Source organism: Balaenoptera physalus (assembly GCF_965194825.1).
Source record: "Balaenoptera physalus genome assembly, chromosome: 10".
NCBI classification, from domain to species: domain Eukaryota; kingdom Metazoa; phylum Chordata; class Mammalia; order Artiodactyla; family Balaenopteridae; genus Balaenoptera; species Balaenoptera physalus.
Window position 1 is genome coordinate 89,617,192 of NC_138889.1, and position 24,633 is coordinate 89,641,824.

A 24,633-nucleotide genomic window follows, 5' to 3' on the forward strand; every position below is an offset into this window, starting at 1 on the left:
GCATATACCCAGAGAAAACCATAATTCAAAAAGACACATGCACCCCAATGTTCATTGCAGCACTATTTACAATAGCCAGGTCATGGAAGCAACCTAAATGCCCATTGACAGACGAATGGATAAAGAAGATGTAGTACATATATAGTATGGAATATTACTCATCCATAAAAAAGAAATGAAATTGGGTCATTTGTAGAGATGTGGATGAATCTAGAGACTGTCATACAGAGTGAAGTAAATCAGAAAGAGAAAAACAAATATTGCATATTAATGCATGTATGTGGAACCTAGGAAAATGGTACAGATGAACCAGTTTGCAGAGCAGAAATTGAGACACAGATGTAGAGAACAAACGTATGGACACCAAGGGGGGAAAGCGGTGGGGGGGTGTGGGGATGGTGGTGTGATGAATTGGGCGATGGGGATTGACATATATACCCTGATGTGTATAAAATGGATGACTAATAAGAACCTGCTGTATAAAAAAAAAAAAAGCTGAAGGAAAAAAAAAGAATTAGGTTCAGGTTTGGATGTGGTAAAGTTTGAGTTCCTTATTAGATATTCAAGGGAACGTGTTCAATAGACAGTTGGTTATAGGAATTAAAGTTTAGGAGTGAAGTCTGACTTGATAGACATTTTAGAGTCACCACCCTATAGATGGAATTTAATGCCATAAAATGGCTAACAGACAAATATATTTATTTGTCTTGGAATAAAAATGCTTACCTTGTTGAAAATGTTCTCTCATAGGCATTTCTTCATGAGGCTTTGGGGTTCAGATTTGTAGTATTTGCATTTTCTGGGAACCCGTAAGTAGAGGTAAAGTGGTCCTGGGCTGATAATCTTCCTTGGTTACTTGGCAGAAGCCATTATTCCGGAAGAACATCGTCTCTAATCCAACTCACACAAGATTCCCAGATAAAGTCCCCCTTAACCACAAAGTCACAGTTCCAAATTTAATAATTGACATGGAAGCTGCCCTTTAGGGACAAACGTTATTAGGCATAACAAGCAACAGGATTAGACCTCCAGGAACTTCAGCTAATTGGAATTACAGATACATAAAAATGTATGTTTGAAACGACAAAACGTGTAAGAGAAGGAATTGAAAATGTGAAAAAAGACAAACACTATCCAAAAAGTCCAGACAGATTTGAAAAGGACAAATAGAACTTCTAGGAATGAAAAATGTTGTCTCTAAAATTAGAAAATGAAAAACTCAAGGTTGGATTAAAGTGTGATTAGACGTGACTTACCAAAGGATTTGTGAAGTCCAGCCTGTTAGCGTGCATGCAGCAGCAAGAGATAAAGCAGTAGAGAATATAAAAGAGAAGCTAAGACACGAAGAATAAAATGAGAATCCTCTACTAACCCAATAGGAAGAATTCCAGAAGGAGAAAAAAGAGAGAATGAGGAAGAGGTAGTATTCAACAAAAAAATGGCAGAGTTTTCTAGAATTTGAGAAAGACATATGTCATATAAATGAAAGAGACAGTGCTTCATTAGGAAGCATTTTGAGCAATCGGCTCTTCATGGCTGCTGCCATCTTCTAAAATAATTATCAATATCTAAGAAAGTTTCACCTTTATAAATAATGCAGTCAGTTGGAATCTATTTTTAAGTTTCTTTTTCCTGATGAATTACAGAGCTTTGGCTATTTCCATATCCAGTATGGCAGAGTGTTGGTGTCATTAAATAATGATTCAGACACAGACCAGCCTTTTAGGATTATTATAAAAAGATTAAATTTCTTCACACTTTGAGACCTTCCTTGATAGGCAAGTAGATAGGAGGATTCTCTGGACCACATTTATCTCTCAGACTTCTAGCTTGCTGGCAGTCTGATAAGTTATTCACACCCATTAGAATATGGTGAGTATAATGCAGAGCCAGGAGACAAATGGTTTCATCGTTTTGTTCTTTTTCCTTTTGATTACATGTGCTATTTTCATGCAGGACAAGCCAGGGAGTACTTTAAGCCCCTGGAGCCTGTTTCCTTGAAGGTTGCTTTTAAAATTCTGTGTTCTGCCAACTCAGGAGAAATGTTCACCGGTACACATAAGTAATTGAGAGCAGTCTAAATCGTTGGTTCTCCATAATTCACTGGCTTCGTTTTTAGTTCATCACCTTTGTGATTTTTTTTGAGCATAATTCAGTTCTTTTTTTTAAGAATTTTTTTAAAAAATATTTATTTATTTATTTATTTGGCTGCTCCAGGTCTTAGTGCAGCACACGGCATCTTTGTAGTGGCGTGTGGGATCTTTAGTTGCGGCATGCGGGAATCTTTTAGGTGCAGTATGCAGGCTCTTAGTTGCAGGGTCTAGTTCCCTGACCAGGGATCGAACCCGGGCCCCCAGAATTGGGAGTCTTAACTACTGGACCACCAGGGAAGTCCCTCATAATTTAGTTCTTTAACATTTATGTATTGTACACATGGGTATGACTATATATGTCTAAGTATGTTTGGTGCTTGGTACATAACTTGGTTCAGTCGTTATGTATTAAAAGCACTTATATTCTACAAGAAAACTTTTTATATACCTTTTTTTCTTATTAGCTATGTTTTTAAAAATTTTTATCTTGAGATCTTTATTGTATGGTCACTGTTACTTAAAACTGAGTTTAGACCTTCAAACATTAAGGGGATTGAAATTTTTTTATGAAAAAGAATAGTGTTGTATCTAATTTTGAATCTAGTTTATTTTTAAGCTAATGCTAATGATCTGATAACCTTTAGTGGATGGCAGTTCGGTCTTACAAACCTTTAAGATTTCTTGAAAATCTGAGACTCTGTAATTCACAACTGTTACTAATGTGTGTGTGTGTTGTGTCTGTTTTAAGCCAAGGCAATAAGGGTGCAGTGAAAAGAACTCTAGTCTAGGTTTGTCCTTTGGGGTTCCCATTCTGTCATGAAATATCTGGGAGTGAGTTGAATTAGATGATTTCTAAGATATATCCTTGACTTTAGAATTCTGTGTTAACTCAGTTTCTTTTTCTTTTTTGAAGTCATAGTGTTGTATCACAACCTCCTCAGGAACTTCCTGGGTGTAATCGGAAATCGGCCCCATACATGGAGGGTAGGGAGAGATGGAAGAAAGAGGCTCCAGGTTGGAAGGTGGCAGGTTTAATAAGCAAGGGGACTTTCATGTGAGGCTTGCCTCTGGCAGCCACAAGATGGGTAGATCCCCACACTGCCTGCCAGAATCTTAAAAGTATACAGAGGCCTTAACTGGGCTCGATCACGTATACTGTCCAGGTGGTCTCAGCACCACAGTACTATCTCAAGGCTATGTCCTTGGGCAGCTTCCAGCACTGGGAAGGCAAGCGGAGCACACAGTTCACGGATGGGGAGGGGGTGAGGGACCTCCAGTTGCTCTTGCCCAGCTAAGTGGTCACGTCCTCTTGATAACCTGTCTCATCGCATGGAAACATGCAGTAATATAGCATATAAATTATTCCCATCTTCATCGGTCTAATGAATGTTAGAAAAGTAGTTTTGTAATGAATATTAGAATAATTAATTTCAGTCTGAGGATTAAGTAAAGAATATGCATTATTAAGTTAGTAGGGAAAACAGTTCAAAAGTGCCAGGTAACATGTACAGGTTCAAAATCTGAAAGGTGAATTGAGCCACATTCCACATTTTTATTACAAGCTTGTTATTTGGTGGGGGAAGTGTGTGTCAGATGATTTTTAGTTTAATTAAAGTGTATATAGATTATTTTTTCATCAGTTGTAAGGTCATATCTGTTAAAATAACAAAAAGGAAGAAAATATTCTTGTTCTGCCCTTTTGTGAGAGAATATTTGAGGGTATGAAAAACATTGTTTTTTTTCTTGAGATATTTAAGAGCTTATCCTGAAACACTGGAACAAAACTAGACTGAGACAGTTACGTGAGGTACTTGGCCACACGTTGTCTGGAACAGACGTAGAACTTGCTTCATCAGCCACGTTACTGCTGCTGCACTTGGTGTTTGTTATCCTTCAGAGACTGTCATTTTATGTGGGCTTTCCTTTTTTCATGGGACTGGGAATCTTGAATATTTAAAACAATTTTTGTGTAAATCTTAGATTGTATGATTAATACAGTGTGTAAAATTCAGAAGTAAAACTGTCTTGAAGGTGTTGATCACTATTTGAATTGTTATCACCAGGTGCTACTAGAGAGTTAAATGGGTCCCTGGCTTCTATTGTAGATGAGGCTTTGGTTTCTGTTATTTCTGGGGATTTGTATACATGTTTGGATGCTAAAATGGAAAACTTCTGAAGTGTGCATTTCACAAATAACAAGTGTTTTTTCAGTACACTACTATTTTAACAGCTTTTGAGGTATAATTTACACACTATAACATTCACCTATTTTAAGTGCTCAATTCAGTGATTTTTTAGTGAATATATAGAGTTCTTCAGCCATCACCAAAACTTTAGAACATTTATATCACCCCCAAAACTCCCTAGTGCTTGATTGCAGTCACTTCTTTCTCTTATCCCTATCTTGATCTGCTTTCTGTCTCTAAAAATTTGCCTTTTCTGGGCATTTAGTGTAAATAGAATCATGTATTATGAAGTCTTTTGTGACTGGCTTCTTTGATTTAGCATGATTTTGCAGTTCATCCATGTTGTAGCATGTATCAACAGTTCATTCCTTTTGTTGCTGAATAACATTCCATCATTATGCTTTTTTACATTTATTGTTAATATTTCTATTATGTCAGAATTATAGAATTGGCTAGATTACAGTATTTTTCAATAGAGCTTCCTGTAGTGATGGAAATGTTCCATGTCTGTACTGTCCAGTGTAGTAACCACTAGCCACATGTGTGTTGGGCACTTGAAATGGTTAATGCAGTGAAATGTAAGAGCCGGAAGGATGTAAGGGAGGTTAACTTTGCCTAGCAGTTTCCTTCTCAAACAACTGCTCCTGCCTTGAATCCTCAGAGCAGGATGCCCTCGGAGCCAGGTTGCCTGGGGTCTTGGGCCATGCAAGTAATATCTTTTCGTGTGTGATGAAAAGAGTTGGCAAACACTGACTAGGGGCCCCTTCTCTATCCTCCCACGCTGCCGTAGGCATTGACTGGATGAGATTGGCATTGCCTGCTTGTTTGTACTCTTCCTCAGTCAGACTCTTATTTTATTATTATTTTTGCCATAGGGTCTTGCACAGTGTCATGCACATAGGGGCAGCCAGTAAATATTTGTTGATATACGATTGAATTATCTTTGTCTCTAATCATAGGTGTCATTATGGTTCACCTTAGCACTGAGAAGAGGTTTCTTTCTTTAATGTTCATGTAGATGTGACTTGGCCTCCCACCATTACCACCACACACACCTTTTAAATAAAGACTTTTATTCTTAACTTTAGGCAGAACAAGATTATCTTGTGAAAGTCATAGGATGTGTTTAGTTGATAAGCATCACCATTAACTGTGTTTGATCAAGACTACACTTCATACCCAGAATTTAAAAGAGAAAGGGAAGCCTCTGTGTACTCCAGTCCTCAGCTCTGGCAGCTGCCCATCTGGACAAAGGCACAGGATGATGATGATGCTGGCTTCGGTGCTGGGGAGCGGCCCCCGGGCGGGCCTCTGCTCTGGCCCCTCCTGGGGCCCGCACTCTCGCTCCGGGCCCGCTCCACCTCGGCTGCTGACACGCACCACGAGGAGATGGCACAGGGACACGCAGGAACACGGCAAGGCTGCCATCTCCTTCTACAACCAGTCAGCCCTCAACGTGGCAGCTGAGGAGCCGTCTGTCACCTCACACCAGCCATGATGCTCTGTGCTAGCTTCTGAGTCTTCTCCGCTAGACTCTGAACTTGTGAACAGAACCCTATCTTATTGTTTTGTTTATACCCAGTGCTTACTTACAAATGCCTTATATACTAATGTATGTTGAATGATCTGTCTGAAATGATGGCGTATGGAGTCGGGAGCTAGAATGAGTCTTGGTTCTTAATGGTTATTAATAACATACCTAACTTTTTAACCTAAAGATGTTGTGAAGTGTTATTTGAAGAGGTTTGTGAAGAGTTAACATTTGCAGTTCCATGATTTTTTTTTTTTTATAATAGCTGCACATTCAAACTTTCCTTAGAGTCAGAGAGATTCAGTAACTTGGTCAAGATTACCAGTAAGTGTCAGAGCTTGGAATAAACCTGTGTCTGAGTTGGAAGAGCTCCTTGTAACTACTGTGCCTTGCAGGTTTTCCAAGTTACAGCGCTAAATTGTTGACCAGGGCTGAAACTGAGTATATTTGGAATCTTCATGGCTCGTCGTTTGTCTCAAAATTTTTCTTTGGCATTCACGTTATGTTTGATTATTGATAGATAGAACCCTAGTTTTGTGATATTAGGGGTCATGTGCCTTATATAATAATACAATGTTTTAAACCTTGCTGTGGTTCCTGGGGAAGGTTCACCACACAATAGATGCTTTTCTCTATGTTTCTTTACATTTTATCTCTCTCTCAGGATTCTCATATAGCTAATATATATATATGTTTTGTGAATAGGTGCACCTTTAGTTAAAACAAAATAAAAAGGAAACAGGATACCTAAGTTTTTAAATGTCAGAAACATGCTACAAATCAAATGTTAGAACTGAAAGAAACATAAAGGATGGTTTGATGTATACCTTATGAGGAAATGAGGACTTGTGATATTATTGCAATTTTCTTTTGAAGTGTTTTAATCTCAAACTCATTATGTATGAGGCAATAGCTGGAGTCCTGGGGAATGAGGTAGAATGTAAAACACTTAAAGTGTGTCCTATTCCTATTATGAAGAAGCTCATAGATTGGTAAATAGAAGAAAACCAATTTTTAAAAAAGTAATTAATAGCAGTTAACATAACATTTCATAGTACAATTTGTGATTCATTTCAAATTAATTACAAATACTATAGGAATTCAGGAATAGGAACAAAATCATCTAGGTTGATCTATGGCTGAGGTAGAATTTGTGAATCGTTCTCAAAGGGTGTTTGGAATTTGAAATAGGCAAGCACAAGTGATAAAACATTATTTTATTGTTTTCCTATGGCCAGAATTTCTTTTCTAGGTGTCTAAAAGAAGTATTTAATTGCTAGGTTGCCTGATTCAATTGTTTTTTCCATGGTTACAGCAGAAACATATTAGGGTGTGGTTCCTTTCCTTTTGAAATATAATCTGTCTTAACTGCCCTAAGACATCTGTCATATAAAGAAGTGATGTGAGATTGTATAATCTGGCACCGTAGCTTTCTCTGTATGACAGACATGTTTCCTTTTTGGGTGGGATTCCTGCTTACCTCACCAGCCTAATCTCTCATCACTTCTCTCAGGTAGCATTAGCCAGATCCTCCGAAGTTTCCTGTTTTCTTTCACCTTGAGAGCTTTGGGTGTGTTGTGCCTTCTGCCTGGATCACTTGCCCCTTTACTTGATTGTCTCCTCCTCATCTTTTCAGGCTCAGACTAGATGTCTTTTTTTTTTTTTTTAAGGAAGGCTGCTCTTGCCTTTCAAAAACTGAATTAGATACCCCTGCTGAATGTTCCCATACCATCCTGACTTCACCTAATTCCACCGTTATTTCCAATTAATTTGTCACAAGATAGTAAGGATGCTTCTTGAGGTCAGAAATCTTAACCATTTTTTTCCTCCCACTGCTGTATCCTCAGTGCTCTAATACATTTTCAATAAATATTGGTTGAGTAGGAAAATCTCTTTGGGGTTAGACCGAGCACCTTTCAGGTGTTTAACAAATATCTAACAGATAAGTTTATTTCATTAAAATAGTTTGTATTGGTGGTTCTGAACTATTTTAACTGAGATATAGTATAATCATCTGTGTGAAAATCTTGATATACAGTGAAGGAGTTTCAGTACAGTGAACTTTCAGAGCATATTTGTTATGTCAGCGTTTTAGATTTTCCTTCATGTTCTTTTATTGAGTGTGCCTATTCATACCGCTGTACCCGCTGTTTTTGGTGTATATGTGAGGGGGTGTATTTGTATGCTTCACATTTTTCTATATCTTACTTTTTATTCTGTTTTTGTTTATGTCTGTCTCTTATAAGCAACATTTAACTAGATTTTATTTTTTTATTCATTTTGATAATCTCTTTTAGTCGGTGGTTTTAATCCATTTATGTTAATTGTAATTACTGATATGTTTGGACTTCTTCCATTTTTGTGTTTTCTGTTTTTATCCTTTGCTTTTTTCTTTTCATGCATCTGCCTTCAATTGGATAATAGTTTTTGTTATTTTCTATATTTCTTGCTTTTATGAATGCTGTAGGTTATGTTTCCATTTTTATATTTTTTGGTATACACCATTAAGTTTTTAGGATACATATTTAATTATATTTTGCCAGTGCAGTCTAGAGTTATCCAGTATTTTTTCCTCCTATCTGTATCAAAGTTCTTAGCATGTTTTATCACCTAAAAATATCCTTATCCAGCTTATTGGTTTTTTTAATGTTTGAGTTGTAAACTTTTTTAACCCCTCAGAAATTACCTTTTAAATGATTAATAGTTAACACTTTATCAGTTTCTGTGGTAACTTGTTTTGTGTAGCCCATGGATCCCCTCTGTGTCTACCTTTCTTTTTGATAAACTGCATTTTGTAATAGCCCATCAATAAGTGGTAAATTTTCTTAGCTTTTGTATGTCTGAACTTTTCCTTCGTTCTTGAATGACGGTTTGGCTGCCTATAAAATTCTAGACAGTTATTTTTCCTCAGCGGTTTGAAGCTATTCCTCCGTTGTCTTCTGACCTCTATTGCAGCTGCTGGGAAGCGTGCTCTCGGTCTGTCATTCCACTGAGGTAATCTGTTTTTTCCCCTCTGATAGCTTTTAAGATTGTGTTTCAATTGTTGAAAGTATGTACTTTCTATACAGTGTATGATGTGGAGTCATGTTTATACAGTCTAATACTCTTTTTTCCTGTTTAATTCTTTTTATCAAGGTGTTACCTGCACAAAGTGTAAGCTCAATTAATTTTTACATAAACATATATCCAGGTTACCAACACCTAGTCAAGATACAGAATATTTCCAGCAAGTTCCAAGGCTCCCTGTGCCCCCTCATAGTCAATACGCTATAGATAACCACACTCTAAATTCGTTCAGTACTCTTTCATTTTGAAGCTATATATCTCTTTTCAACTCTGGGAAATTCTCAGCATTTATCTCTTCAAGTATTGCTTGTCCACTGTTCTCTCCCATCTCTTCCCTTGGAACTCCATTGGACAAACACTGCAGCCTCAATTTATGTCCCTTAACTGCTCTTTTCTACTTATCTTTTTGTCTGCCCGTATTAAGTTCCAGGTAGTTCACTGAAGCTATCTTTAATTTACTAAATCATTCTTTCAGTATGTCGACTGTAGAATATATCCCATTGATTGTTTCTTGTTATTTCATTCATTGTATTTTTCATTTCCAAGATTTCTAATTAGTTTTTTTCCTTTCAACCTGATGGTGCTTTATGTCTGTACATTATTTTTCTTTTTTATCTCTTGTTCTTGTGATGGATCTTATACCTTCATTTCTATTTCTGAACATCCTTAAGATACTTCTTTTAAAATCTTTGGTGGGTTGCACTGAATGGATTGCATCTGAAATGAATTTCTGTTCCAATTACTGATTTTTGTGGTTTCCTTCCTTAGCATTAAATTTCTTCATGTTTTGGAACTTTGTCTTGCAATTTACTTTTGAGTGGAGTGTTTCTGTTTTAGTTTCGATGTCTTCCCACCTGTCCCCTGAGTCTCCCTTTCCCCACCCCTCAATCTAGGGATTTTGCTATTGATATTTGGGATATTGGCAGATAAAGTAATGGAACCAGAGGGTGGCTTGACTCTGTTCTGGAATTGAGGTAGTGTTTTTGTTCCCTACCTTCTTAGACCCACATTTCTGAAATAAAGCCATAGTTCTAGTCAAAGGTTTTGGTTGCAGCCAGCCCTAGCTTTAAGCAGAGAATCGATTTGAGTCCCCTGCTTCAGCAGGCCACTTTTAGTTCCCTTTGCTCCAAAGGAAACTACTGTACTTCACCCTTCCTCCCCACAACCTGCTTTTAGCTCCAGAGACCAGCACGTCAGGTCCTGCTCAGCATTTTTGAATATCTATACTGTTTCTGTTGCACAGAAGTGTTTCTTATTTGACCTTAGCTGTGTCTTTGATTTTCTCTCTTTATGCTTAATATGTTTTTATTCATTTGTACTCTGTGGTGCCGACAGGGTTTCTGAACTCGCCTACAGTGTTAACCCAGAGGTGTTATTAATTGTAAAACTGTCTTCTTAAGGAATAATAATCAAAATATATTAAAAAGGAAGAAATATGGGGTCTGGAATTGATTTGTTTGGAGGAAGATATGCATCCCTTGCTATTCTCTATAAAATGCGATTTCATTTTTAATGTTTGCTTAATAATCTCTATAATCACTCTTTTATTATAACAGATATAATTTAGGTCCATTATTGAGCTTTTGGAAAATGCAACAAAGCATACACATATACACCACAGAAACACACACACAATATGAGAATTACTTGTAATTCCACAGCCCAGAAATAGCTATTGAGTGTTTTGGTACTTATTTTCGTTTTTTACACACTTTACACACACCATCTCACATAACTAATATTCATATTTTAAAAAACAAAACAAACCCAGTCTTGTTTTGTAGGTGAAGCTGTGAGTGCTGGAGATGCCTTATGTGAAATAGAGACTGACAAAGCTGTGGTTACCTTAGATGCAAGTGATGATGGCATCTTGGCCAAAATAGTGGTAAGTTTTTATTTTGATTGTCTTCAACAAGATGAAGATTTCTTAAACGTAAAGTTCCTTGAAATTGAGTTACTGTTTATTTTTACCTCTTTGTTTATAGTGTTATTGTATATCTACATAATACATTTTAAATTCAGATGTTTAAAATACTTTAGTGTTAAGGTCTAATAGTAGCCAGTAATGATCAAACAACATAGAACTATTTCAACAATGATAAAGATACTCAGTGTTTTGGGTTCCCTAGTGGAAAATGAGAAGCATTCTGGCCTGAGGGATGAGAGAAGTCTATTTGAGGTGGAATTTGAAGACAAAGAAAGCAATAGGTTAAAGCTTAGAGCTAGTAATTTCCAAGTTTATAGTTGGTAAAATTTTTAAAAAGAAATGTTTTACTCTAATCGCATAAAAGCAAGAAACCCTGTCTTCATCTATCCCCAGGACACCGAAACCTGGAAAGTGTATAAAGTGACTGTCTGCTCAGCTCCTTTCTCTAGATAAGACTATTTGAAGTCGTCCTATGCAGAGTCTTGCTTGTGGGTTTCATAGCCACACTCAGTGTCCTGGTCTACTTCTTACTCTTTCTTACAGTTTTATTCATCCTTTACATTTTTATAATTATTTAAAAATACAATTATATAAAAAGATATGTGTATGGAATATTTCATATACTTGAATGTAGTTGACAGTCTTATCTTTTGATAGCATATTTTCTGTTCCATGAGCAGAAGAAAATATACTTGTGGGTCTAGCAAAACCAAAGTCATTTCCTTTTAGATCTAAATTTTAATACACTACAGCAATTTTGAAGGCTCTTCTCTGAACAAACTTTGCTTTATAACTAATTAAAAATATGAAGCTGTAACTTGGATACTTTAGTGGCATTATTACAAGCTGAAGTTAGTACAACCCTTCAACCAAAATGTGTAGCAATACAAGAGAGGTTACTTAATTAATGGAAGGAAATATGGAATATCATGTAGCCAATGAAAAATTGTTTCTAGGAAAAATATGTGATTTCTTTATAAGTTAACAAAAATTCGAAAAATTTTTGGAAAAATGCTTTTACAGTTATGTGTGGACAGTGATTACAATCTTGTAGAACTTTAAATAAAAACATAAATACAGAAAAGATTAGAAAGAAGTGTTATAAAAATTTGAGTATTTGTCTTTGGGTAGTGGAACTAAGTGATTCTCCTGCTCTGTTTTTTTCTGTTTTTCTCTATATTCTAAATTTTCTATAATAGGCATGTTATTTTTATAATGGAATATTAGAATTTATGTGAAAAGTAAAGTAAAATAAAATGCTTAAAGCCTGTTTAAGGTTACATGGTATACTCACTGATGGAGCATGTTTGTTTCTTAACATGTAGGACGTTTAATAGACAGCATGGTATAGCAGCTAAGATTGTAAGCTCTGGAGTCACACGGCTGCCTGATTCATATAGCTAATAAGTTCTGTGGGTTACTAGTTATGTCATGATTGGCAAATTCCTTAACCTTCATAATAAAGTGGAGAGAACTATAATACCTAGGTCATGGGGTAGTAGTAGAGATTAAGTGAGATAATGCATATACACTCATCACAAGACCTGTCACCCACCAGGTGTCAATAAATATCACTGTTCCCATTATTATTACAGTTATTCATTCTGTCTTGGTGACCATAAGCCCCCATTTCAGTCTGTATATTTGTCTAATAATTCGTGTTGGTTGTGACTAGACACTAAGCATCCGTTTGTGCCTCTGTAGTTTGATTTGTACAGATAAGCTGCACGTCCATTAGTAGTCCATTGTCGATGTGGTTTTAATTCTGGGCTACCAGCTTACCTCTGCTTTGACCATGCATATAATGCCTTCCTTCATACATTCTATTCAAAGACCATACCTTGGGATGTCATACTTGATATTTTATTTTTTACATTCTAATTTGTCAAACTTCCTTTACTTGTCATCTTCGATATTAATAGCCATGTTAAAACACATTGTGGAACATACTTCCTAGGAGGAAGTATGAATGGAAGGCTAAAATTTCTGTACCTTTATAACTAGGAAAAAATAAGTGTTCGTACCAAAAATAGTTTGTTTCACTAATTTATGCAGCATTTTGAAAAGGAAAAAGGTTGTTTGAATTACCACGTGTAATAAATGCAGCTACATTTTATTGTGTGTGCTTTTGGCAAGCTGTGTTTTTGGCCCTAGTTCTGGATTGTTTGGCTGTGAAAGTCTTCCAGAATTGACAGCATTTTCCACTCAGGTGCTTAGTAATGCATTTCAGATTACTAATGATGTCATAGGTCAGTAGTGACTGTTCATCTGGCCCCAGAGCTCTGAAGCGGTGGGGGTGGGGGGTGTGATTTGACAGCAGCTTTAGCGGCACAAATAGCTATTTCCTTGCCAAAGACTGTAGGTTTGTAGTTTAGGGCTTTGTGCTTTATTATTATTCCACATGCATTTTGGATAATAGGAATAGGAGTATATTCATGTCACAATGTGTGCAATTTTATGGGGGAAAAATGGAGAAAAAAATTACGGTGGTTTTACTGATAGTGTTTTGTTTGTGTCTTTTTTTTTAGCCTTTCATCCCACTCCATTCTCAACCACCCCACTAGCAAGTTACAACTTTGTCTTTCATTGTGGAATAATTCTCATATTTTAGCGCACATAATACATGATTTTTAAAGGGATACATATAAGAGATTTTTACTTTCAGAATCAAGGAGTTGGATAATTGAGCTTGTTAAAAGGCAAGTGATGATATAAAACTCTAGTTTTTAGTTTGCCCACATTTTGAAAGATTAGGAATTATAACCTATTTTGCTCTTCATAGGGATTTATTTCCATAGTCTGTGAGAGGTTTTTATACTCTCCCTCTCCTCCCAATTTTATTCTTTTCTTTGTACTCATAATTTTTACATCTGAATTCCATTTTAAATGTAAAATAATATTATTACATTTCAATTAGAGCCAGAAAAAAGCTTAGAAGCTCTTAATAATATTAATAAAGAATAATTGGTATCAGTGTAGATAATTTTATGATTTATTTCCAATTAAGTTAATTGGAGAGTTGTTGAATTCTCATTTAATCACTAGTAAGTTGTCATGCAAAAACCTTAAATTATTACACATAGATCAGTTCATAAGTTTAGTCTTAAATTATTCAGCAAATTGGATAGCAGGTGCTTTAAATGGTAAAGTAATAGAATATTAGGATGACATTTTTGGAGAGTTTATTAGAGATTGTGTAGTTTGGCTTCAAATGTATTTAGGGTTACTATATAATTTGTCATACAAGTCAGGATACTTTCGAGGGTGAAGAGGGCGTAGGATGTTAGGATTATTTAAACTTATATAATTAAAAAAAATTTAAACTTACATAATTTTAGAAAATTTTAGTTTATTGACTGGCAATGCATTCATTGATAGAGTTTTATTTTATTGGTAAGCAGTTACTCTTCAAAACAATTTTCAGAAACAGAATTCTTTCTAAAACCTACCATCCATGGATATTAAAACAGATTTTTAAAAAACTCTTTATTGATCATCTGAATATTACAAAAACAACAGATCATAATTATTTTTGGTATTGTTCCTCAAATTCAGTCAATTTCTTGATTGTTTCTCACTCCAGTACTGTGTCACTGGTGTTTTCGAAAGAATGGATTTTTTCAGTAAGGTTTTATTTTTTTGTTAGATTCCCTCCTCCCCTCCATTATTTTTTATTAAATTGCCTGCAGTCTCCTTCAGCGTTGCATTTTGTAGTTTGAAAGTTAATGGTTGAACTTTGAAGTTGTAAGACCTTCAGTTGATTCTTCTCTGTAGACTGTAATATTTTTAACTGAGAAAATACCCTCTCAGAGCTCAGAGCAAATTCTACTAATTGAGAGATACTCTCAGTTCTAATTTTTTTAATACTGAAATGGGTAAATGACATTGAAGTAGTAAATCAGTCTATGTTCCCCATGAATTAAAAGCTAAATCATTTATAATCTACTCTTCCTTTTTAAGCTTCTTTGTAAAAATAGTAGCACTGTCTTGAGGTGCTGTATGATCATTTTTTTTTTTTAAGTTTAATTTTTATTTATTTATTTATTTATGGCTGTGTTGGGTCTTCGTTTCTGTGCGAGGGCTTTCTCTAGTTGTGGCAAGTGGGGGCCACTCTTCATCACGGTGCGCGGGCCTCTCATTATCGCGGCCTCTCTTGTTGTGGAGCACAGGCTCCAGACGCACAGGCTCAGTAATTGTGGCTCATGGGCCTAGTTGCTCCGTGGCATGTGGGATCTTCCCAGACCAGGGCTCGAACCCGTGTCCCCTGCATTGGCAGGCAGATTCTCAACCACTGCGCCACCAGGGAAACCCTGTATGATCATTTTGATTGAGCGGATATGATTTACAGGTTGGGTACTGATCATACTGAATGTTGTCTCTAGTGTCACACTGCATTGACTCCTTGCTAACTAGCCCTGTGATCTTGAGCAAGTTATTTAACCTTTCTCTGCCTCAGTTTCCTTATCTGTAAATGGGAATAATAATAGCACTTCATAAGGTTTTTAAGAGAATTAAATGAATTAATACTGTGCTAGAACAGTGCCTGACACTTGAGTACCAGACAAACTGGCATTCAAGGACTTAGTGAATGTCTCTTCTCCCCTCTGCATTTTAGCTTGTCATTGATTTGTTTTCTGCTTCATTGTTTCTATGTGTCTTCCTTTTAAACCAAAGTTCATTGTGCATATAAGTTAAATATATATATTAAAGAATTAAAAACAATTTAAAACTGTATAATGGTTCAAACTATGATGGAAAATCTGTACTGTTTTCAAACCAACTAAGCCAATCATGTGACTCAGCTTATCTCCACTAACCATTGTACATGCTCCTTCCGTACTTACTTAGCAGATCTCAAACTGTTCTGTTTTAAAGAAGAAAAATATTTAAATAATTTCTTAACTTACTGATTATTTTTTAATGTCAGAATCAAAGCAGACAGTATTTACCAGCACCTTTAATGGAGTGAACCCTCTCAAACAATTTCTCTGTTGGGAAATACTGCTGTAGATATTTTGTGTCTTCAGCATCTCATATCCTTGGGTACACTGGAGCTTATTAAGGGGGCTGTATTTATAGAACATTTGCAGATAATACATTTCAGCTTTTGGGGATGTCTCTGGTAAAGGGGACTCATACCAGGGGTCTGGGCCTAGGGATAGAATTCAGACTCTATAGGTATATGTATATTGAGAAATAGTTTGTCACAGAAATAGTTTGTCTCAATGTCTCACACGTCGCTGTTTACCCAGCCTCATGCTGGGCCTTTTGGTATGAATTTCCAGCGCTTCCCAATCGGGACACTCCTCTGTAGTTCAGTCTTGATCCATGTTGAGTATATTTTTGTTTTAAAAATAACTTGGAGGAAAACACCACCGCAATCATAATAATAGCATCTTTCCAATTTATGTAGTACTCACTAGATGTCTGGTACTATTCTGAGTGTCTTGTACATAACTCATTTATTTCTTATGATAGTTCTGTGAAGTAGTTACTATTATTATTTCCATTTTACAGATGAAGAAACAGGCATGGTGAGATAAAGAAACCTCACCAAGGTCACATAACTAATCAGTAGCAGAGTCAGCATTGAAACCCAGGGAGCCTATAGAATACTGTGAGGGAAGGCTAGTAGTTTAAGTGACAGACTCCAGATCCAATATTTGAGCATTAATGGGCTGTTTTAGCAGAACTAAGTGTAAAAATCTTGCATTTAATATTAAATCAGTGACACAAGAGTAAGGGAGAATTTTGATCAAGTAAGTCAAATGCCTGGGAAAAGACCTGGGCCTCTGAGGTGTCACAAAGCTCCAGATGCTGTAGCGGAGCAGAGCGCACCCACAGTGCTAACTCAGAGGGAGCAGTAACAGAGGCTCATTTGGTTTCTCAGCACAGTTTTGAAAAGAGCATCTTCTTCCGTTACTGAGTCTACACCAATTTTAAATATTTGCTGACCACAACATAAGCAAATGTCTACAGGAAACTAGCACACTTCTAAAAGATCTCTTATTGCACTAAGGGAACAGAAAAAGAGAAGTGATCTTAAATTTGTATAGTGATTTTAATGACTTTAAATGGAACTATAATAGGCATTATTTTCTTATAACTAATATTAATATGTTCAAGTTATGTGGTAGTATATCATTGTTCATGGTATTTGGATTTCATGTTTCATCATGTCATTTTTTAATGGAAAAATATGAGTAGTTAAAAATAAAATTTACTTGATATTTAGATATGGTAAAAATGGAAATGATACTAAATGCTCATTATTGCCCACTTAGGAAGGTGTCAATAAGTAAGGTATATACGGAATCATTTATATGATTTATTGTAGTAAATGAAACAAGGTGAGGTATCAGTTTCAGATTCTATATAGTATCTGATTCAGGTTTTAGAAACCTATTGATATTTTTAAAATAAAACTTTCCTTTTTTTAAAGAATGCTTTTTATTTGAGTGATGTTCTTTGAACTTGGATATTGATCCTATTTCTGGTTCAGTTTTGATAGGAATTAACATCAAGTGTACTTCATATCACTTAATGCTTTTTTCTATCAATTTTTTTAGAAAATTGATCATTTTACTTTGTGATTTTGAGTTAGAAGTTCATAAGCAGGTAAATAGACATTTTCAGAAGAAGAAAAAGTGTTAACCCATTAATAATCTTAACTCATCTTTTTGACATAGTAAAGAAAAATGAGCAGTCCACAGAAGTGAAACTTTTTAGTATGTGACAAACAACTAAACAAATTGTTCCTGGGTTGTTTAGCATTTTTCTTTCCTCAACCGCAATTCATTAAACATCCTTATTTAGTTGTATATACCCATTTCTTATATATATTTACTGTTCTTCTCCATCAGTAGTTAGTAAACTTAGAAAGCTTCCTAACTCTCAGAATTTATGCCTTATTATTTTAATAGTGCACATATTAATAAGCATGAAAATTACTGTTACTTAGAAAATGTCAAACCCATTCTAAGAGTTACGCTTTTACTTATAATTACTATATTAGTGACTGTCCTGCAGTCTATCATTCTATTATTCATTAGATTACATCTCTAATGAACCTTATTTAAAGTAATTGAAAGGGAACAATAGAAAACTTTGAAGGAATGACGTTTTCTTCCAGTACTGAACTTATATTATCATCTGAAGGTTCTCTAGGGACTTCTTTTAATAAGTAAATAAGAATCAACTCTTTCTTTATAAATTAATGCTGCTGAAATGCTTAAAATATATTTGAGTTTAAAAAAATCATCTTCGATCTTATTTATGTTTTTAATTGGCATTATCTATGAAAAAGTGGTTAGCTGAGACACCACCATGTTTCTCATGTACTTACAGAAAATTCATGAGGTTTTTATTTTATTTCTTAGGTCTTGCAAATATACATACAGGGAAGAAATTAAATATAGAGAAATGTGGAAAGTATACTTAACATTATTAACCACAGTAGTTAACCAATTCTGTCTCTACAATGGGACGTTCTTTTTTCCAGAGACTAAGTTTACTGAAAAGATTTTACTTTAAATTAATTTTCATAAATATGACTTATTTGAAGGAGTTAACCCCTTATGAAATCTTGGAATTCTCTAAGCCATTGTGGAAACTGTCTGGGAAAGACAAATAGTTAAGATATGTTACTACAACACCTGTTTTGGATTTGTACTGAATGACATCAAAAGGAAGATGGTAATGGTAGCTCTTATATATTTGAAGCCTGTCAGAAGGAGGAGAGAGTCTAGGTTTTTTTTTTTTTTTTTTTTTTTTCAGGAGGTAGAATCAGTAACAGGAAGGAGGAGAGTGGTGAAGAAAGGGGTAGGTGCGGGCAGGTAGGCGAGGCACATGAAAGGCGGAGGCAGGCTAGCTCGGATGCAGATTTTAGCTCACGTTAAGAGAGATTTCTACCTGGTACAGAATTATCCAAGGAATAAACTACTTCATGAAGTCATGAGTCTTTCCATCTCTGCAATTATTTTCTTTTTAAAATATAGGTTGCAGAAGGATCTAAAAATATACGGCTAGGTTCACTAATTGGTTTGCTAGTTGAAGAAGGAGAAGATTGGAAACATGTTGAAATTCCCAAGGATATAGGTCCTTCGTCACCAGCTTCAAAACCATCAGTGCCTTGCCCTTCACCAGAACCACAGATTTCTACCCCTGTCAAAAAGGAACACATACCGGGAAAACTGCAGTGAGTATGTTTATTTGAATGATGTTATTTAAAAAAAAAAAAAAAGAAATGTTACAGCAACTTTTTGAGTATTTTAATCATTATCCTTTTTAAAACACCTTTGTACGTTAAGTAGGAAGTTGCTGCTCTTCCCTTTTTTTCTCTTAGGAAACTGAGGTCTAGGAATGATTATTTTACCATCATCGTTTATTCCACAGACAAATAGTATTGAATACCTACTATATTCCAGGTGCTGTGAAGGCCCTGTACACCTTGTGGAGAAAAAGACAAATAGTCTGTGTCCCCACTGAGCTTGAGTTAGGTTTTAGGATTCCAGAATGGAATTCAGTGTACCAAACTTCATATGGTGTTCCCATTCGTGGAATCCTAATTACTGTAATGTGAATTACAGTTTCAAATGTATAGCTGATATAAAATGAAATTAGCATTTTAACATGCATTCCTTTTCTAACTACCCTGCATTTGAGTTTCTGACATGTATTAGAGCTCGAGTTTGTCCAGTTGTTCTGTAACAACACAGATACTTAGTAAACATCGTTTCACTTTAGCTTTCCATAACTTTAATTGATGGACTCTGAAAATTATGTTTTATTTGTTTATTTTAATATTCTCTATAATTATATGAAATTCCTTTTTTTGTAAAAAAAGTTCTTTTTAGAAAAATGGTCCTATTAAGAATGCTTTCGAGCGTAAATAAAAATGCAGACGCTTTCGTTTTTATATTTTTTTCCAGTCGTTTACCATTGTCAGTTCTTGTTAGAAGAAGTTGCCAGTGTGTTTCAAGTACTGAGTTTTAACTTTCCATTATCATACACAGTATTTCTGACTCCATTGCCTTGACTCCTCTTTATTTTCCATGAAAATCACAAGGTAGGCTCATGGATGCTTTGTACTTAATGGTCTTTTCCCCTTTGCAAAGGTAGTATACTCTGTGATTTTGTTAATATCCATCGTTAGAAATTTACATGGGTCTGAAACCCCATGGTGTAGTTTAAAAACCAGGTGACCTGTGAACCTGCACAGTGTTGGCCCATGTAGTGATTTAAAAATTTTTTTTTCACTTGGTTTGTTACTAGTTAATCTTACATTAAAATCTAAAATTTCAGTTTCTCTTGAAAAATCTGAAGATTTGGTACCACTGAGCCCATATCAGCTAGAGCTGTTTCCCAGAAATGCAGAAAATGCCACATTTGTTCGTCTCCTTTTCGGAGTTATAAACTTCTGGATCTAGCCCGTTTTACTCATTTTTAAAAATCTGACTGTGTAGTTATTTGTGTTTGCTATTAGGCTTAAAGGTCTTATTTGAAGAGTAGACAGTCATGTGACCTTTTGGTGTGTGTCTCAGTTTCCTTGTCTATAGAATCAACATAATTGTGTTTGCCTCTCTTCTTTATATATGAAGTAAAAATGCTTGCATGTAAATACGAAGGACTTGAAAAAATGTGTTAAGATGTAATTCAACAACAACAAAACAACCCAATTTAAATGGGTAGAGGACTCAAGTGTGCATTTCTTCCAAAGAAGATGTACAGATGGTCAGTAAACACATAAAAAGATGTTAGGGAACTGCAAATCAAAACCACAATGAGATATCACTTCGCACTAATTAAAATGGCTGTTATCTAAAAACAAGAAAGAAAAACCCAAAACAGAAAATAACGAGTGTTGCTGAGGATATAGAGAAATTAGTATTTCTGTGCACTGTTGGTGGGAATGTAAAATGGTGCAGTCACTCTGGAAAACAGAATTGCAGTTCCTCAAAATATTAAAAATAGAATTACCATATCATCCAGCACTTCCTTTTCTGGATATACTCAAAAGAATTAAAAGCAGGGACTTGAAGAGATATCTGTATACCCATGCTCATAACAGCAGCATTCACAATTGCCAAAAGATGGGAACATCCCATATGTCTAAAATGTGCTATATATATACAGTGGAATGCTAGTCTTAAGAAGGAAGGAAATGCTGACACGTACTGTAACATGGATGAACCTTGAAGACATGCTGGGTAAAAGAAACCAGTCACAGAAGGACAAATGATGAATGATTTCACTGACATGAGTTACCCAGAGTAGTCAAGTTAGTAAGGACAGAGAGTGGAATGATGGTTGCCAGGGGCTGGGAGGAGGGAGGGATGGGGAGTTATTGTTTAATTGGTACAGAGCTTCATTTTGGGAGAATGATAAAGTTCTGGAGATGGGTGGTGGTGATGGTTGTACAACATTGTAACTGTACTTCATCCCACTCAATTATAACACCTAAAAATGCTTAAAACGGTAAATTTTACATATATTTTACTATAATAAAAAAAAACCATGAAGGAACAGCATAGTTTCTTACTGACGTATGTGGTGAGGAGCCATGTGAAAAGTGATTAGTCAAAATAGAAGCTTTCTGCCTATGAGTATTTATTCTTATTAAAAGAGTGTTTTGAAATAATAACTAGTTAAATTTGTATGAAAATGTTTCCATAGTAAAATAGACCAGGTTAGTGCGATTAATTTATTTGACTGTCACTATCTATGGGAGTCATTATAGCTCTATTATGTTTTAATTTTTCTAATTTTCAGCAAAACTGTGGACATTTAGATATATTTGAATCAAATATAAGTGTTAATTGGTTCCATTAATTTTCATGTTTTCTTTAGGTTCCGTTTAAGTCCAGCTGCCCGCAATATTCTGGAAAAACACGGACTGGATGCTAACCAGGGCACAGCCACTGGCCCTCGGGGGATATTCACTAAAGAGTATGTGTGTGCTTTTTGTAATAACCAGTTCCATTACTTATCATGATCATCTTTTTCTGAAAGTATTTAAAGAAGGGCTTATTCAGTGTTAAGACTTAAAAGGAAATACACTGTTCTTTTGTACTTTTAATTGCTTTTGTCAGCATAAAATGTATTTTATGCAAGGGTTGTTTTTTGAATAATTGCAGCGCTCCTGAAAGACAGTTCTAATTTGATAACTAAGCCAGAACCTTAGAAATTATGATAAATGGAGAAAATTAGAGTGCAGAGTGGTGAATCTTTATATTGTTTTTAAGTTTGTATGAAATAATCATGCGATCACATTTAAATTTCTGAAACATAGTTTAAGAAAAAATTTCATTCTTAACCCATTTGGATTTTGCTCACGTGTATGTATGATCAAAGCAATTTCCATATGCAGTTGGGTCTCATTTTAGATTTTCTTTTCTCTTCCGTTGATCAGTCTATTAGTACCTCACTTTTTTAGGACCACACTCCTAATTAGAAATATTTTATAGTAAGCTTTAAAATCTGATAGAGCTATCCTTGCTCTTCTTTTTCAGTAAACCAGTTTTCTTGGTTTATTTTTATTTTACTATTCTTCCAAATGAATTTTAAACAGTTTGTCTAGCCCTGCTGGTGGGGTTAGGCAGGAAGACTATGTTCTTTTTATTGGGATTGTATCACATTTTAAATTAACTTTGGGAGAACTGACATCTTTATGATGTTGAGTCTTCCTGTTCAAGAACACTATGTGTTTCTATTTGTTTAACTTTTGTGTCTTTCAAGAATATATAAAAAAAGATGGCCCCTGCTCTATTGAAAATTAGTCTGGTGAGGAAGACAGAGGTTAATCAAATAGGCATATGATCTAATGTGAAATTGCTATAGTGGTGTCTGCCACATTTCTACTAGAGTAATATTAAATTTTCAAATTGAGTTAATGTTTTAAAGCAATATGCTTATTCCCTGTTTATCTACTATTGATAAAAGTGATCAGTAGTATTGGCCAGAAATTTTTACAAGTTGAGGTAGAGCAAAGTTAGGAAATTATTAAGTGGCAGACCAAGTGACTTTTCTTTCTTTTCATTGTATTATTTTACTCTTCATTAAAGCATTGGTTTATTGTTGGATATTTCTTTTAACGAAAGCAATACACTTTAATTCTTAGATATCCTCATTTATCTGTACTTCAGCCTTACTGCTTTGTTAATCAGACAGGTGTGTGTGGTTTTCTTAAACATATACTGTGAAGTTTGTGCCACCATACTCACATGAGTTGGAAATCAGCTATTCTGACCCCTGGCTGAAAGGCAACATCCTGGACTGTGGATTTTTAATTAAAAGACTTAAAAGTTTCACTTAGCCATAAAAAATTAAAATAAAGAATCCTGGTAGGTAGTTAAGCCTGGTTTTTTCCCCCACATTAATCCTTATCTAGTATATACTACTTGTATCTTAATTTTGTTAATCTTCTACCAGTCCATACCTTATGAAAAAGTCTCTGTAAAAATGGGAGAGAACAACTTTCTTTATAACGTGGTAGACTTACCCATATATATCTGAGGGATAAGATAAAGAGTCTATATTTAATTCATTAATTGTGAAGATTTGGTGAAATGTAAAATAATCATAGATGTAACTTAGAAAGATCAATTTTGCAAATTTGTGAAAGATAAATTGGAGCAGAAAAAGACTTGAGGTAAGGAGATAAATTAATAGGCTCATAAAGTAGTCTAGCTAAGAGAGAATGAATACTGGAATGTGGGTAGGAATGTAAAAGAGAGATCACTGATGGATACAGCATTATAAGGAGAAAATCCAGAAGCCTGTAAAGGATGGATTGTAGAGCACAGACCAGGATAGCAACGAGTCAAGGGAAGAACTTGGGATTCTGTTCCAGGTGATGACATTTTGGCCCCATAAATAGAAATAAGGGACTTGCGGAAGCATTTGTCTTGGTAGAATAACTATAATGTGTTTGGTTTGAAGCTTATTGTCGGTGCTGACAAACCAGATTCCAGATATTAGAATCAGTGAGGTGAAGATGCGTCTTGGGAGATAGTTTGGTACTAGAGAGGTAGGTTTGATAGATAATAAAGTGATAGTTACAGTTGAGATCATCAGTAGGTAAACATTTTAGAAGGCAAAAATTTCTGTGTTGGAGGATATCTAGGAGATGGATATAAGTCAAGGAGGAAGGGATCTGAGAAAAGGCTCTTGAAGTTGGTGATTAGTGACCGTTTACAGGGCAGATCAGTGGTGTGACAGCAGTGGGGTAAAGAAGTAGAGTTTTCTTTTTCTTTCCCTTCTCTTTCCGTATGTGCTTAATACATATACGATGAACAGGTATCGTTTTTAAACCCAAGTTGAAAGTTATCATAGTAGTCTGATATCTCCTAAGGAGGACAGAATGGTGTTATCTTGTTGGATACCCTAAGGAAGCACTATTACAGAGTTATGTTTTTGATATCTTTGCTATCTTTGTCTGCCTATTACCCAGTCCTTTCCCTGCCCTTTAACTCCCTACCATAAGAGGGTCAACCTTCGGTCTTTAAAATATGACGTATTACAAAAGATTTTATGAGGAAAATGGATCCTTAAAGCATGCATTATTGAGGATATTTACTTTGTATACTACTAAAGATGCCCTGTTTTAAGTTAAACACTGAGGTGACCTTTGGAAAAAAATTTGTCCTCGTGTCATCTACAGAAATGTCATCTTCTGGTAAGACTGACAAATTGCAGCCTTCAGCATAAGCTGCGCCCCAAATACCTTAGCACACATTCTTGAAATAATGAGGGACATCCTTCCTCCTTACCTTGTCAACTAAAAGTGCAAGTAGACGAGAAAAGTCAGTTGCAACAGCTGAGGAGGTGTCT

The 24,633-nt window shown here is 35.3% G+C and overlaps 1 protein-coding gene across 2 annotated transcripts in view; it reads left to right on the forward strand.

The window, feature by feature from the left end:
* The window catches only part of PDHX (pyruvate dehydrogenase complex component X), a 75,396-nt gene that overhangs the window by 25,038 nt on the left and 25,725 nt on the right, over positions 1-24,633 (forward strand). For both annotated transcript variants that reach the window (XM_082410538.1, XM_082410539.1), the window contains exons 3-5: positions 10,661-10,761; positions 18,801-19,000; positions 21,652-21,750. In XM_082410538.1, coding sequence (XP_082266664.1) covers positions 10,661-10,761; positions 18,801-19,000; positions 21,652-21,750 — 400 coding nt within the window. The remainder of the gene's footprint in view (positions 1-10,660; positions 10,762-18,800; positions 19,001-21,651; positions 21,751-24,633) is intronic.